The sequence below is a fragment of the Cyrtonyx montezumae genome, unplaced genomic scaffold, assembly GCF_038088225.1.
Source record: "Cyrtonyx montezumae isolate F1298 unplaced genomic scaffold, pur_monq_1.0 scaffold_30, whole genome shotgun sequence".
Taxonomy (NCBI): Eukaryota; Metazoa; Chordata; class Aves; order Galliformes; family Odontophoridae; genus Cyrtonyx; species Cyrtonyx montezumae.
Genome location: NW_027072035.1, coordinates 1,899,449 through 1,916,407, shown reverse-complemented (window position 1 = coordinate 1,916,407; position 16,959 = coordinate 1,899,449). Strand labels below are relative to the sequence as shown.

General features: G+C 36.5%; 1 protein-coding gene across 3 annotated transcripts in view; it reads left to right on the top strand.

Moving 5' to 3' along the window:
- The window catches only part of JAK2 (Janus kinase 2), a 96,333-nt gene that overhangs the window by 65,149 nt on the left and 14,225 nt on the right, over positions 1–16,959 (top strand). For 2 of the 3 annotated variants that reach the window (XM_065744165.1, XM_065744167.1), the window contains 10 exons: positions 1,354–1,465; positions 3,147–3,333; positions 4,663–4,787; positions 5,182–5,316; positions 6,909–6,996; positions 9,454–9,581; positions 10,138–10,276; positions 14,091–14,242; positions 15,264–15,414; positions 16,075–16,211. In XM_065744165.1, the coding sequence (XP_065600237.1) occupies positions 1,354–1,465; positions 3,147–3,333; positions 4,663–4,787; positions 5,182–5,316; positions 6,909–6,996; positions 9,454–9,581; positions 10,138–10,276; positions 14,091–14,242; positions 15,264–15,414; positions 16,075–16,211 (1,354 nt within the window). The remainder of the gene's footprint in view (positions 1–1,353; positions 1,466–3,146; positions 3,334–4,662; positions 4,788–5,181; positions 5,317–6,908; positions 6,997–9,453; positions 9,582–10,137; positions 10,277–14,090; positions 14,243–15,263; positions 15,415–16,074; positions 16,212–16,959) is intronic. The other variant, XM_065744166.1, reaches the window with a different exon arrangement.

Genomic DNA, 16,959 nt, shown 5'->3' with positions numbered 1-16,959 from the left:
AACAAGGCGCTGTTGCTTTTGAAGGGTGATCTTCAGCTGATTGTGAACCATGATGAACATCTTAAGATGTGTATTTATTTCATTTATGTAATGTAAAATGCTTTATGTTTTTCCTCTTGTTTTCAGTTTGCAGACTGTTATACCTTGTTGATATATTATCAGAAATAGGATAAAGTTTTCTTCCTTTAGATTTCTGTCATTTGTTCAAGTGAGATACATAGCAAAGTCATGGTGCTGATTTTTACTGAATTTACTGAAAACAGTTGTTATCAGGGCAGCAATGTATAATGCCATAGAGGACCTCATGTTTGAACTGCAGACTCTACCAGTTATACTATTTGAGTTGCTTAGGAGAAAAAGACAAATTCAAATACCATTAGCTTCAGTATTTGAGCAAGGGTTACAGTAGATTGCTATCCATATAAATTGGTGGGTTAGCTTGTTTTCCAGAAATCTTGTCTCCTTGTTTACTTCCTCTGTGTATCAAGGGATTCATTTTAATACCTTCTTAGACTTCTTGTCTTAATGTGGGAGCTTAGAAATGTTTTCTTAGGCAGAAAAAAAAAAAAAAAAAAAAAAAAGGATATTTGCTTCAGCTACAGAAAGTTCTAAGGCAGATATCTAGAAGATATGCATAAAACTAACACCATCCTACTCCACGAATACAAAATGCTTCTGGAGATTTTCCAGTGAGAGTATAGGTGCTATAAGTATCAGGGCAGATGAAGGAAAAGAGGAATGGTAACTTACGTTTCAAAACACGTCTTGCACCTTGTAGACCTGCACTAATACTGTACATTGATTTTTATTTAGAGTTCTTTAGAGCAGTGTACTGTAAGTGCAGAATTCTCCAAGCCATTCTCTTTGTAATTTCGTAATTCTTTGAGATAGATACAAGCAGTTAGCAAAGACTTGTTTAGAGGGAGGTCATTTCTTGTAGTAACAAGTGAAGCTTTCTTTCAAATCCTGTTTCTTATTAGTCTTTTTCCACGTTAAGCTATTCATTTTCCATGCGCACTAATGCTTCTCTAATCTTAGCTTGTTTATTAGACAGTTTAACTAAAACAGCTTATTCCATGATGGAAATTGAAAGTCATTCCATAAGCCCAGGGCAATGCCTTTTTAGACAGCTAAGTTTTTCATCAAGTAGATCATGGAGTTTTACAGTATTAAGAATCATTACTGTATTCTAACCACTATGACTGTTGGAAAATAGAGGCAAGTGAATTATCTTGAAGGAGAAAACACAGAATTTGAATTGTCTTTGTGTTAGGTATCTAATATGCTTGTAAATCAGTATCTGATCTTGTTCTTTAAAATTATGCAGTATTAATCATTTTCTTTCTACTGTAGCATGGACTTTGCTATCAATAAACTGAAGAAGGCGGGAAATCAGACTGGCTTCTATGTCCTTCGTTGCAGTCCTAAAGATTTTAAAAAATACTTCCTCACATTTGCTATTGAGGTTTGTATTCTGGCACAGACAGTACATGTATAATTTCTTATATTGCAGTAAAATAGATGGGAAGTACAGTAAATTATTCTGGATTTTCTTTTCAGAATGCCTGTTTGTTCTACAGCTACTTATGTCAGATAGGCCCACTTTCAAGGTCATATGAGAAACTTACCAAAATACATTTATGATAAAGAATCACTGGCATAGAATATATCCCAACCCCACCCCCCAAAAAAAGAAGGTGTGAGAAGGAGAGTTGGAGAGCTTCGGGGTTTGGGATGTGGCTGTTCAAACTATTGTATGGGTGGTAGTGTGGAGTTTTTGGTGTTCTGCTGTTTCTGTCACAGTAGGGCTTAGTTACTGAGTATGCAGTTGATTCTTGTGGTGATCTAAGGTTGTCTCTCATCAATGAATTCTTCTAGGTTTGAGTTGTACCTTTCAACCATCCAGATTATCTGGCATATGTTATATCAAAACAGATCTTCAGGATATGTGCTGTAAACTAGAAATGCCTACAATTCTTGTGCTGCTAAAGAGCCAGATGTACATCTGCTCTATGAGATTGCAGTTAGTGATAATGCAGCACTTTAATAGTGCTGTTACATAATTACACAATCTTGTTCCAGTATCGTTCTCATTCCAAGGATGTACAGATTTACCATTGGATTTATAACTAGAAGTAGTATACATAGCTTTTCTTACAAGTTTTGTAGCAAGCTATCAGGTTTACTCAATACTGCCACAAGTAGGTACATGTTTCAAAATGATAACGTTGATTTGTTGGTAGAGAAGTAAACAGCCATTTTTAATAGCAGTTTTAATAAAATTTTATGTCTAGCCAGTGAACTGTTAGGGATTTTTTAGGCTAAGAGATATGTCCTCGAGAAATCTTAGGGTAAAATTGTGAGAGTTGAGCCTGCCATTAACTGACTTAGGGATTTGATTTAGTAGTTTAGTGGGTAGGGATGGTGATAGGAGGATGGTTGCACTAGGTGATCTTGTAGGTCCTTTTCTACGTAATGTATCTATGAATCTATGACCACGTTGCATTTTTGGTGTCCTGATTATTTCTGGGCAAGCCATTAAAAGGCTTTTCAGATTTGGAATTTGTGGGAATGTTTCACAGCATTAACATGAAGGATTATGAAAGCATTATTAAAAACTTCTATTGATTAAAAATATCTAATGGTATCTTTTTAAGATTCATCAAAATAATTCAGTGCATATTGAGAGCTTAATGTTCTAAGCAGTTCATTCCTAGTACTGCTCTGTACACTGCAGAAAAACAGAACTACATATTAGATCTCCAAATGCTTGCCAGAATGAAGGTGTTTGAACTTCTGGGCGATGGCTTCAAACAATTTTCTATTATTATTTTATTACCCCATGTAACAGTAAAGAAACTTTCATTCTAGATCTGAAGGATCTTTCCTATGAACTTTTATGTTTTCTCAGCATAATATTTGGAGATTTGTTAACGTTTTTCTTCTTAGCATCAGCATACTAACTTCAAGGGTGGAGGTAGAATCTTTTTTTTTTCCTTCTCAGAATCACTGTTCCATTGTGAGAACAAAATAAAAATGGTATTAATGTTTTAAAGAAGTGTTCTTTCTTTGGGGAGTGCTGTTATTTTTTTTTTAAGTACTAAGTATTGATTTTTTTTTTTTTTGATGGGATAAAATCTCTGCAGCGTGAGAATGCCACTGATTATAAACACTGCTTAATTACGAAGAATGAGAATGGGGAATATAACCTTAGTGGAACCAAGAGAAGTTTTGGTAATCTTAAGGATCTGTTGACCTGTTATCAGACAGAAACTGTCCGCTCAGACAGCATAATTTTCCAGTTCATCAAGTGCTGTCCTCCAAAACCAAAAGGTAAGAAAGGTAGTTTATTTCTGAACAAGAATGTTTCCAACTTTTAAAGATTTAAAAGTAAAACAACAAAATAAATGGCTCTCAGGTAGGTAGTTATACATATTGGCTTATGTGGGTTCTTTTCATTTCACTTATCTGTTTGTTCATCATCTTGATCACAGTCTTTAAAAACTGGCAGACAGTAGAAGAACTTTATGACGTGGCCTTCTAGAAAGAATTGATAGCCATCACATTTTCATTAGTAAAACCAAAACTATATTCTTAATTACGATGGAATGTGTGCATGCACATTTATTTTTCAATCAGATGTTTTCATATATATACAAGGAAATAACTACTACATGTATTATTTCTCACTGTGGATAGATCTTTAAGCAATAGAACTAAGAACCAGGTTTCCAGTGAATTTTTTTTTCAGTGATTGTTGATTTCATAGCTGAATTATGCCAAGTGTGCAGTGAGATTTCATTGTCTCTTTACATGTGGCATTGAACCCCTGGCCAAATGAGTGTTTTTTTCTTCAATATATGTTAAAGGTTTTCCATAGTTCTTATATTTGTAAGATGTTTCTCCAGTTTTAATTATGATAATGAATGCCTGCCTTTTTATTATAATACTACTTACAGCTAATATTACTAAGTCTTTGTTACAGACAATTTGTCTTGTATTTCTTTTACATCTGATGGAAACTAGCCAAAAAGACATGTCAGTCAAAAGCTTAGGAGAGATTTGAGAAGTAAATGCATATGGGCAACTCAGAGAATAACTGCCTAACCCAATGATGATGTTGAACAAAACTCTGTTATATGCCTTGGAAGTGTAAAGTTTGGAATCATCACACATACATGCACAGATACACAAACAAATTCATACCTGTCAGCTTTGGTTTCACTAATGCATCTGCTGTACACATCTGTGGTAAACATAAGGCAATGAGGGTCACTAAAATGCTGCTTGGGCAAAAATGTTTAGTGAGGTGTCACAAAGCTGTGTCTTCACATTAAGTGAGTCTATTAAGATGAGTTATGTGCCCTCTTTCCACCTCTGCTTGTTCCTACAAATACAGCAGAAGTTAAAATATGAAAGGAGGCTGGAGTAGGTTCAGAATGGTGAAGGTAGGAGTACTTAACTGTACAGTACAGAAACAGGAGGAGTAGGAGAAGCAGCAACAGTTTTTGCTAATCAGAAAAAGTAAATTTACCAAGATACATCATGGCTTTTAAAATGTGTTGGTCTAAGATTGTTGTCACCTTTTTGTGGGATTTATAGCTCTTGAATATGTGATTATTTTATATTTTACGACTAAACTTTTCTTCTTTCTTCTCCCAGATAAATCAAACCTCCTTGTCTTCAGAAGCAATAGTGTCTCTGATGTACCTTCATCACCAACACTGCAGAGGCACAATGTCAGCCAGATGGTCTTTCACAAAATCCGGAATGAGGACTTGATTTTTGTAAGTCCATTAGTTGCCTCTTTCATTGTAAATATTTGGTTTAGTATAGATTAGCTAAACTAATATATACTATATTACTAGTATTCATAAGTGCTTTTTTTCCCTAAAAAAAAAAGTGTCCTTTTGACTGCTGTGGCGGTTTTATTTATTTTCATCTCTGGCTCTTTCAGCAATTTATTTCCTTACATCCTTGACAAGTGAGTAGCTTTTAAAAAATTAGTAAAGATTTGAACTGTTCGTGGTATGGTTGCTTCTTTGTCTCATTAGTCTGACTCTGGAGGTAGACTAGCTGAAAAGTTTTACATATATGCGTTATTTATGGTTGGAGTTGTCTGTCTTCCACAGAACAAGTAGTAATTTACCATTTTCCCTTTCCTGCTTTTTGTCTTTTTAGGAAGAGAGTCTTGGACAAGGCACATTTACAAAGATTTTTAAAGGTATAAGGAAAGAAGTGGGAGACTACGGCCAGCTACACCAAACTGAAGTTCTTTTAAAGGTTCTGGATAAAGTGCACAGAAACTACTCTGAGGTTGGTAAGATTATCAACCGCAGTGTACTTGTCCATCCTATATTTCTTTTCTTGCAGTAAACAACTTGAGGTATTTGTTATATGGTAGAAGGATGATTGTTGAACAAAGCTCATTCTTGGCCACGTGACACTGGAAAAGATGGGTTTGAAACTGATTCTGTGAATTTCACCTGTATATTTCATTTCCTTTCTCCCCTTTGTCTATCAGAATTCAGAGTTACTACAGAGAACCAAAAAGTAGTGGTTTTTTTGTACTACACAGGTAGCAAAGAAGAAACAGTTTAGCCACAAACCTATATCAGTTAACTCATTATATTCATGTGAGGCACAAACTTTTAGGGAAAATTTTGCTTTTGTAGACTGTTTTCTTTTATTATTATTATTATTTTGGAATCTTAGTAATTCTCCAATAAAGTAAATATTTCACATTAGGTCATAAAAAATCAGGAATATGGGGATCACTTGCCATAATCATCCATATTCAGTTAGTCTTCTAATGTTTGAGTGAATCTGAGCAAACCTGAAATGCCCTTTTGTAAAAAGTGGCACAGTGATAATGTAGTTAAGCTCAAAAATGCATATGTGAAAATTTAATTAACAGTTGTGCCATTTCATAGTATTTCAGCACGAATTTATATGGCTGTTTATTGTATTCTGATAATGATATTTTCAAATTCCTAATTGACCTAACAGCATTTGCAGTAAGCCAAGAGAACCAATCTCTTATTCAGTGAACTTTTTAACTGCTTAGGACAAACCTATATTAAAATGTTAATTAAAGAAAAGGGAGAAGAAACTTCCAAGAGCTAGTGTCAAAAGCAGTGTAGACGTACCCTTTGTACTCATGCAAGTAAAAATTGTGATAAAAATAACATATATTTTAATTTTAAGAAATTGGATAATATACTGTCATTTTAAAATAGAGTGAAAATAAATTGGAAATAAATAAAAGAGAACACCTGTGAACAAAAATACGATAATTTTAACCTCATCTTTACACAAGGAAGCATAGCTGGAGATAAAATGAATGAAAAATGACTAAAATAAAAGCACTTGAAAATTTCCTAACAAGGTTGGGTAAGGTCTCACAGTACTGAATGAAAGAGATAATAGTTCTTGTCTTTGAACGTAGTAATGTTCTATGAAGAAATAAATTGGAAACTGAATAGTGCATTATGAAAGAGTAAATTGGAAACTGAACAGCGGATCATGAATTTCTTCATTGTTTACCTGATATACCGAACTGATATGGAAGAACTGATTTACCGAACTGATATGGAAGAAAAGATTATCATTAAGATGTGGAGATATATCTGCCTGCAGGAAAAGAGGTTGCTAATTTTTGTAGATTGTGGATTGTTATTTAAGACAAACAAAACCCCAGAATAACAGCAGATCAAACAAACAAACAAAAAAAGCACAAACTGAAACAAACAACATCTACAAATAAATATGAAATTTTAGACAGTTTTTGACATTAGACGGGAGATGAATTGTTTTTAATAAAATTATTTAAGCCATATGCATTTTTTCTGCAAATAATGTGTCACAGTTTTGCTTTCACTGATCTATTCTCTCTCTCTTTCTCAAAGTCATTCTTTGAGGCAGCAAGTATGATGAGCCAGCTCTCTTACAAACATCTGGTATTAAATTATGGAGTCTGTGTGTGTGGAGAGGAGAGTAAGTAGAAATGCCTTATGTTTTTCACTAATTATATGCAACTGCCATTAGTTTTTTTTAAAGGGGAGGATGGGAGAAGGGGGAGAAAATCTTATTCCCCATTAAGACTTTGCAGGTATTAACAGAATATGAATAGTAGCAAAATCTTTACCTTACGTACAGAAGTAGAGTATGTCCTCAGTGTAGCTTACTGCATTGTAATTATTTATTAATAAGTTTTTGAGAACACCTGGTATATAATTATAGCACCTCATAATGAAATCTTAATTTTGGATGGCTTTCCAGTTCTTGTATTGTCTTCGAACATGCATTACTGGACCTCACTTTACAAGTTTTCCTTTTCATTCAGTCCTTGGTAGAAATGTCAGTTTGAATTAAAACCATTCTTCTGATTAACAGTAACAAAATTAGTCATTTTTGTAGTAGATGTGTAATGTGTAGACTGCAGCCTCCATTAGGGGAAATAGAATTTTCAAAGCAAAAAAAAGCGTGGTGGGGATTCTGTATTGGAAGTGGCTTGGATTGTGTAAAGGCAGTACTGAGTTGGTCTGTGAACTCATAATACCAGTTTCAGTTTTAAATACATCGACAGTTGGCTTTCCTAATTTATTCATGTTATCTGGAATTTTATATATATTCTCTAAGCATGACAGATAGTGTATCACTTTAAGACATGCAAATAATACATTCATAGTTACCTAAAGATGGATATTATTTCTCCCTTAGATTACAATCTGCCTCTGTAGTCTGTTTTATTTCTGAAGATGAGGCTTACAACATATTACTAAGTGGCAGTTAGTAAGAAACGTGAAGGGAATGTGTTATTTTTTCCATGCATTAGACATTTGATGTACAGACTTCAGAACCATTGCTCCATGTGATTATTATTTAAAGAACAAAACAAAACAGTTTGCTGTCTATAAAATGTTATAAAAATAGTTTATTTTCATTAGCCAAATACGAAACTGATAGTTTCCAGTGTCTTCAGAATGTAAAACACGCTACAGTGTGAGCATCCTCTCTACACCTTCCTGAGGAGGGGAAGAGAAGAAGGGTGGTTCTGGGCTCTTCTCTGCTGGAGCCAGTGTCAGAGCAGACAGGACTGGAATAAAGCTGCCAAGACGAAGTTCACAATGGGTGTGAGGAAAATTTTTTTTATTGTGAGGGTGGCCAAACACTAGAACACACTTCCTAGAGTGGAGACTTTGGGATGATGCTGTTGGTAATATGCCTTAACTTTTGGGTTGCCCTGACGTGGTCAGGCAGTTAAATTCAAAAATCTCTGTAGGTCCCTTCCAGCTGCACTATTACTTTCCATCTTGCAGCTGAAGACAGAATTTCAGTACTCCCGTTTAAAATTTTATCTTGCACTATACCACCACTATGACAGGGATCTTGTTTCATGAATTGTTCTTGTTGTGTGTGTGTAGACGTCATACATATACAAAAATGTTTGTATTATAAATTTTTATTGATTTGTTTTCAAGAACCTTTCTCTTTTTTTCAAGAAAGTGACCTATTGACAATGGTTTATGGGCTGGTTTGGCCCTGTTCTGTGACTGATGGGGCAGGGGACCCACAGTCCCATGCCCTGGGAAAGGGCAGGGAGATGGGCCTAAGAACAAAACAGCAGCCATGATCTGAGGAGGAAAGCTAATTTACTAGATATCAGAATGCAAAATAACACAATATATAACTATATAATTGAAATTGAAGCTATGAGATCAGATAATATGTGAATGTCCAAAAACTGAAGGCTTTACTCTAACACTGAAGATGAGACACCTAGGGAGTATACATGCTGCAGGGACAAGCAGAAAGGAAAAAGAGAGACAGCTCATGAGGTGGCAACAGTTTTCTTTCCCTCTGAACCGAAAATGGAGTCCTCTGGTGTACCTAATTCTTCTCTCCTGCATGGGGTACACCCAGGGCTATCAATGATCCACAGAACTGGAGCATTAACTCTTTAACTCCCAGTGCATTACATGATCTTATGATGTGGAATACAGATGACAAAAGTCATAAAACAGTGACACTGATTTTCCAGGAAAACTGTAGATTATAAGCAACTAAGAAGTGAATGACTTGAAATGGACCTTAACTTATTGTATTCATCTTACTGGACAGTACTATGCTTATCAGAAGTGACATTTTTTTATTGTGCCATTGGAGTGACGGTGGAAGGATGCTTACTGCATTTCTTAGGGTGGTAACCTGATTTGTGAAATAAAGTCTTGTAATTTTGCATTCATGTAGAAATTAGGCAGACTTTCACAACCTGAAGAAATGTAAATGACATGAAGTATTTGTGGGAATATTAAGATGTCAGATAGATTTGTAGTTAGTTCCCAATGGGTAGTGAAGATAGAGGTGGGTAATACTATGGTAATGTCTGCCTTGAAATTCCATTTGTTTATTGTTGGTTTTAATTGTTACACTTTTAACATTTGAAATCAGATATCCTTGTACAAGAGTATGTGAAATTTGGATCTTTGGACACGTATTTGAAAAAGAACAAAAATGTTATCAATATCTTGTGGAAGCTGGAAGTTGCCAAACAGTTGGCATTAGCCATGCATTTCCTGGTAGGTGGTTTATTCTTCATTTTTGTTAATGGCTAAGTTAAAGTGTTTCAGCTTAATGCCTGTAGAGTGACTGAGCCATTATCCTACCTCTTGAAACTAAATGAACAGCGCAAAAATAAGATGTTGGCTGATAGCTGAAGTCAGACTGCCAGGATGTTCTTTTGGTGCATTATGTCCTACTCTTTTTTTATGCCTTCTGCGTAATTCATCACAAAGGCCATGATTTGAAACAAGATAGATGATTAATGTTCATGTTTCTTTTGACGAAGTTTAACTGTTGTGTTCATTTTAAATGTACCATGTTGATGGACCCATTCATTTAAGTAAACATACATGAAACAAACTCAGAACCATGTAGGTAATTAAAATTAATGAAAATCTTAACTGAAAGGAACTGATGAAATATCTGAGATTTGATCAACCTTATCTCTGATCATTATCTTCCTTTTTTTTCCCCTTTTACTGAAAAGTGATTTGTTCTTTTTTTTTAATAACTATTCACTTGTAAGGCTTTTTTTTTTTGTCTGTTTATAAAAGATGCCTTTCTGTTTATCAGGAGGATAAAGGCCTTGTTCATGGGAATGTCTGTGCAAAGAACATCTTGCTTATCAGGGAGGAGGACAGGAAGTCTGGAAACCTTCCTTTTATAAAACTAAGTGATCCTGGCATCAGTATTACAGTTTTGCCAAGAGATAGTAAGTCTTTGTCAGCTTACTTTTTTAATGCTTCTGACTTGAAAATTAAGATTATTTCTTTTCTTGCCACCATCTAATGACTTTTGTTTTAATAAGCCACTTCATTCTTTTGTCACTTTAAAATAATCCCTGAAGTCCTATTAAGCAGTTTTGAGTGTAATTCCTTTTTCAACAAATAACTATGGGAAAAGAAGTCACAATTATCCTCCGTGTATTTCCTGTTGTTCTCAATCTAAAAAAATGTTTTTCACTCATAGTGCTATTAGTATACTATACTGTAAGTCTTCGGATAGCTGCTGGGCTTAGTACCCTGTTATTGGTCAGGATGAAATTGTTATATGTCACAATTTAGCTAAGTTTTTGGAATTCAAAGTAAGTGCACTTATCAAAACGCTGCCTGACAGTTGAAAATTATCTATGGTACATTTCTTGATGGATGACTGAAGTCACAGATGATGCTGAAAGTACTAGCTTATCCACTTTACCATTAAAGCTATTTTACTATTTTATAAAAAGCGGTAAAAATTGAAAAGTGAAAATAAGAAAAAAGCTCATGGAACAGAATGTATACAAGTCCAAGGGTCTGGAAGATATGCATCCCAGGATTCTGAGAGAGATGGCTGATGTTGCTGTGCTGTTCTCCATCATATTTGAAAAATCATGGCTGTCGGGTGAAATGCCTGGTGACTGGAAAAAGGGAAACATTGCTCCCATTTTTAAGAAAGGGAGAAAGGGTGACCCAGAAACTACAGGGTGGTGAGCCTCACCTCTGTGCCTGGGAAGATCATGGAGCAGATCTTCCTGATTACCATGTTAAGGTACATTTGAAACAAAGAGCTGACCTGAGACAGCCAGTGTGGCTTCACAAAGGGCAGACCTTGCCTGACCAGTCTGGTGGCCTTCTATGATGTGATGACATTGGTGGACAGGGGAAGGGTGACAGATGTCATCTATTTGGACTTCTGTAAAGCCTTTGACATGGTCCTTTACCACATCCTTCTCTCCAAATTGGAGAGGTATGGCTTTGAAAGATGTACTGTTTGATGGATTAAGAACTGGTTGGCTGGTCACAGTTGAAGGGTTGTGATAAACATTTCTATGTCCTGGTTGAGGCTGGTCACAAATGGCATCCCCCAGGGGTAGGTTTTGACATTGGAGCTCTTCAATCATAGAATTATAAAATGGTCTGGGTTGAAAAGCATCTCAAAGATCTTCTAGCTTCAACCCCTCTGTCATGGGCAGGGTCTCCAAGCACTAGACCAGGTTGCCCAGAAACAGAGATGACACCAAGCTGGGCAGTGCAGTTGATGTGTTGGAGAGAAGGAAAGCCATCCAGAGGGACCTGGACAGGCTGGGGAAGTTGGCCCATGTGAACCTAATACGGTTCAACAAGGCCAAGTGCAAGGTGTTGCACTTGGGCCGGGGCAATCCCAGGTAGTCATACAGACTGGGGGAAGAACTGGAGAGCAGCCCTACAGAGAAGGACTTGCGGGTCCTGGTGGACAAGAAGCTGGACATGAGTCAGCAGTTGCACTTGCAACCTGGAAGGCCAACTATATCCTGAGCTGCTTTAAAAAAAAAGGGGTGGTCAGAAGGGAGAGAGTGGGGATTGTTCCCCTCTACTCAGCTCTTGTCAGGCCCCATCTAGACTACTGCATTCAGGCCTGGGTCCCAAGCCCAAGAAAGATGTGAAGCTCTTGGAGTCAGTCCAGAAGGGGGCTACTAAAATGGTCAGAAGGCTGGAGTACTTTTCCTATGAAGAAAGGTTGAGGGAACTGGGCTTATTTAGCTTGGAGAAGAGAAGACTTTGGGGAGACCTCATTGTGGCCTTCCAGTACTTGAAGAGAGCATAGAAACACGAGGGGGAATGACTGTTTACATGGGTTGATAGTGATAGAACAAGGGGAAATGGTTTAAAGTAAGACAGGGGAGCTTTAGGTTAGATATTAGGAGGAAGTTTTTCACTCCCAGGGTGGTGATGCAGTGGAACAGGTTACTCAGAGAGGTTGTGGATGCCCCATCAATGGAGGCTAATTATAGGCTGAACAGCTGGGCTGAGCTCAATGGGATGAGGTTCAATAAGACCAAGTGCCGGGTCCTGCACTTTGGCCACAATAACCCCATGCAATGCTATAGGCTTGGGGCAGAATGGCTTGAAGAAAGTAGAGAGGAAAAGGACCTGGGGGTGTTGGTTGATGCTCGGCTTAACATGAGCCGGCAGTGTGCCCAGGTGGCCAAGAAGGCCAACAGCATCCTGGCCTGTATTAGAAATAGTGTAGCCAGCAGGAGCAGGGAGGTGATCATCCCCCTGTACTCAGCTCTGATACGGCCGCACCTCGAGTACTGTGTTCAGTTTTGGGCCCCTCACTACAAGAAGGACATTGAGGCCCTGGAGCGTGTTCAGAGAAGGGCAACAAAACTGGTGAGGGGTCTGGAGCACAAGTCTTATGAGGAGCGGCTGAGGGAGCTGGGATTGTTTAGTCTGGAGAAGAGGAGGCTCAGAGGAGACCTTATTGCACTCTACCACTTCCTGAAGGGAGTTTGTGGTGAGGAGGAGGTGGGCCTCTTCTCCCTGATAAATAACGATAGGACGAGAGGGAATGGCCACAAGTTGCGCCGGGGAAGATTTAGATTAGACCTGAGGAAACATTTTTTTTCTGAAAGAGTGGTCAGGCACTGGAATGGCCTGCCTAGGGAGGTGGTTGAGGCACCATCCCTAGCGCTGTTCAAGAAGCGTTTAGATGAGGTGCTAAAGGATTTGATTTAGTAGTTGGGTAGAGATAGTGATAGGAGGATGGTTGGACTAGATGATCTTGTAGGTCCTTTCCAACCTTATGAACTTAGGAACTTATGAACTTATGAGGCATCTAAGGCCAGGCTGAATGTGGCTCTGGACAGCCTGGTCTGGTGGTTGGCAACCCTGCGCATGGATGGGGGTTAAAATTCAATGATTTTTTGAGATCTGTTTTCAACCCAGGACATTTTTTGATTAATTATAAACAAAAGTAACTCGTACTGAAAGAAAAGTATGTGCAAGGTCCTTATGCTAATGAAACAGAAATAATCTTACTATCCATTTCTGTGTCTTTTTAATTATTTTGGAAAAATAAGCACATTTTAGTCATGCTAATTTTCTGCGGAAGATAAAACATATCTAAGAGATTTTAAGCAGCATAGTGGTATAGTCCAATAATCTTTCACTCTTTGAATACAAAGTTTCCACTAACCTTAAAAATATCATATTCTAAGATCTAAATCTGCATCAGAACAAGAATGTCTTTGAACTTGATAATGGAGTCACTATTAAAAGATCAAAAATCATGTAGTGAGAAATTGCTCACTATGGTTACTTTTATACTGCTGTGTCATAATGTATCAACAACCAGTAAAATGCATTTGGCTCTTTGCCATCTAGTTCTTTCAGGACAGACACTAAATTTTGATAACTTGGGGGAAAGTATTAAAGCTAGAGCAAAAATATTATGTGGAAATGAGGTTAGGAGATTTTTTTACCATTAGTCTAATTCTGTAGTAAAACTAATGATCTTCTGAGCATAAATTTTCATAAGTATTCCTAAGTGTTATTTTTGTATTACTTAATTTGTAAGTATTCCTTAGTATTACTGATTTGTAAGTATTACTTCTGTAGATATTCTGTAGTTTCTAGAAAAGAAAAAATCTTGAGAAGGTATTAAAAATGTTACAGAATGAAATACCTATGTATAGTGAAACCATTTTTATTGAATCACATGTGTTTTAGAATTTTCTGGTTTTATTACTGGTTTTAACGTGTTTTCTTTGCATGACTGCACAGTTCTTCTTGAGAGAATACCATGGGTTCCTCCTGAATGTATCGAGAACCCCAAACAACTAAGCCTGGCTATGGATAAGTGGAGTTTTGGTACCACTTTATGGGAAATCTGCAGCGGAGGAGACAAACCACTGAGTGCTCTCGATTCTTCAAGGGTAGGTGTTACTGGATCTGAAGTAGTGACAGTTCTTTGGATACTTAAAACATCTTCTATTGTAATTAACCAGCATGCAAAATGTTATGTCCCGTAACCACCAGAAACAATGTCACGCATTGCCTGGCAGTGATCGGAAGTGATGATTTAAGGATGATTTTTATATTGTTAGTGGTGATTTTTATATGGGCAGAGTTCTGTTACACCCACAATTCTGTTGCTTTGTTATAATCTTATCCCACTTAAAACAAAAAGCATTAACAATGAGTATGATATTTGATTGGCATAATTCTAGCTATGCTATAGTTGAATACCTAAAATCCTATAAGATGTTGTGTGTGGCTGACAATTCTATTTTTTTAAACCAGAAATATTAATGTTGTCTCAACATGGGGTGGGGTGTGGGCAGAAATATATTCCACAGAAATATCAATTATGTCTTTGATTTGTATTTGAAAGTCAACAAAAATTACTGTTTTCTATAATGATTTGTAGGATTATTATTATAAATTGACTGTTTCTTTCTCATAAAGCCTGATACAATTTCTCAGGTGTTGTAACCAGCTCGTAGAATAAATTTTGAGATCTTCTTTAGACCTGTATTTCACACATCTGTGTTCTTCAGAAGTTGCCCTCATCTCTTCTGCTAACCCACATTCTTTTCTAATGCCACTGAAATTTTTTATGTCTAGTGGTGCTTACTCAGCTCATAAATTGTTAAAATTTTCTTCTGGATTTAACCCAATTAGGTTAATGAGATTACCAGCAAAGGAGACACCATCTTCCTCTGTTTTCTTATTTTCCACCAGTAACTGCCTTGGAGATTCTCAGTTGATCTCTCTTAATTATGCTAGTTCTTCTAAATTGCCAGTCTCAGGTTTTGACATAAATTGGTCAGATGTACATGTTGGTGAGATAATAAACCTAAGCTGAAAGCTGTATTTTTTCACTGTCAGAATATCATGGCTATTACAGCTCTTCATAATTGTATGTTAAAAAGGCATTTCTCTCTTCAATTTCAGAAACTACAGTTCTATGAAGATAGGCACCAACTTCCTGCCCCCAACTGGACAGAGCTAGCAAATCTTATAAATAACTGTATGGATTATGAGCCAGATTTCAGGCCATCATTTAGGGCAATTATACGTGACTTGAATAGTTTGTTCACTCCAGGTGAGTCTGAGTCTGTGGTACAAAAAGATAGCATTATAGCATTAGACAAAAAAAAAACTAGATTCTGCTGGTTACATTTTCTATGGTGCCTTCTCTTTCAGTATTTTGATCTACAACCACACTCCAGCCCTACAGAATATTATGTTACTGCTGCTTAGTTTGTCACAGTAAAGAATATAGTAAAAGTTAGAGTGAAATAAAAATAATGCATTAAGTGATTATTAATGTCTATCTTAAATGTTCTAGTCTCTTAGCCAAATGTATTTGCAAAGGTCTTTCTTATCTCTGAAAAGTAAGAGATACTTTACTAGTTGGAAGATGCATGTTATTACAAGCCCTTGTGAAATTTTTGTTTCTTCCCTCTGCAGTAATGGAGTCATTGCACAATAGCTGCTGAATTTAAGTTAAATAGGTCTGTAAAAAAAAGAGTATTCAGATATTACAACAAGACTTCTTGTGAGTCAAGTTACTTGACTGTTTGGTAATACTTTGTTCTCATCATGACTGCAAATTGCTGTGTAGAAATAAAGGAAGTTGTTGATATTCTACTAAGCTCAGAGTACACCTAGCAAAGGTAGAACATGCATTATGGTAAGTTTATTTAACTCCCCTGTTTGCTTCTCTATTCATTCTTCCTTTTCTCTTCCTTCTACACCTCAGATTATGAATTATTGACAGAAAATGATATGTTGCCAAATATACGAACTGGAGCTCTTGGATTTTCTGGGGCCTTTGAAGATCGGGATCCAACACAATTTGAAGAAAGACATCTTAAGTTTTTACAGCAACTTGGCAAGGTAGTATATTTGGAAAAAATGTCTAACTGACGAAGAAATAGCTACCTTTTCAGTTATCTTCTGGTGACCTTATATATATTAGTGACATTGGATACTTCTGTTACATAAATTAATAATACAAGTTATGTCTGAGCACAATGGAAAAATGGAAAAAAAATATTTTAGAGGAACTTGTTTGATATCTTTAGACAGAAGAAAGGTGGTTGTTTTCTACGATGAATCCTGTCAAAAGGCTTAGTATTTCCAATGCAGAGCTGCATCTGATGTTCAATTTTGTTTCTTTTTATACTTGAGATTCATTTACAATTGTTTCATAGCAATCTTGTATAGAAACCAGTAAGATGTTCGTTTTTTTTAATATGCATATGCTAGGAAGTCTGAATATGAGGACCAAAAACTCAAGAGTGTTTGAGGCCCACAGATGTCTGAGATATTTTAAGCTTTAGAAATCGGCATTTGGTTACTAGTTTTGTGAGTCGTTGTAGTTCATGTTGTGAAACATGTATGGACAGATGACTTGAATGAAGTTCCGTCAGCTGCACTAAGTGCCATTGTTCCAGAATGGTTTCTAACTTTTTATATTGGTTATTGACACTTAGCTGCACATCTGCTTGACTCTACTAATGACAGAACCTGAAAGTGAAGTGTCAGAATTGCTTCTATGTGTAGGCGATTGTTGGCTATAAGCAACAGTATAGAGTAGGGAAAGAAACTGAGTTGCTGATGATGACTGCAAAAGGGAGGATAG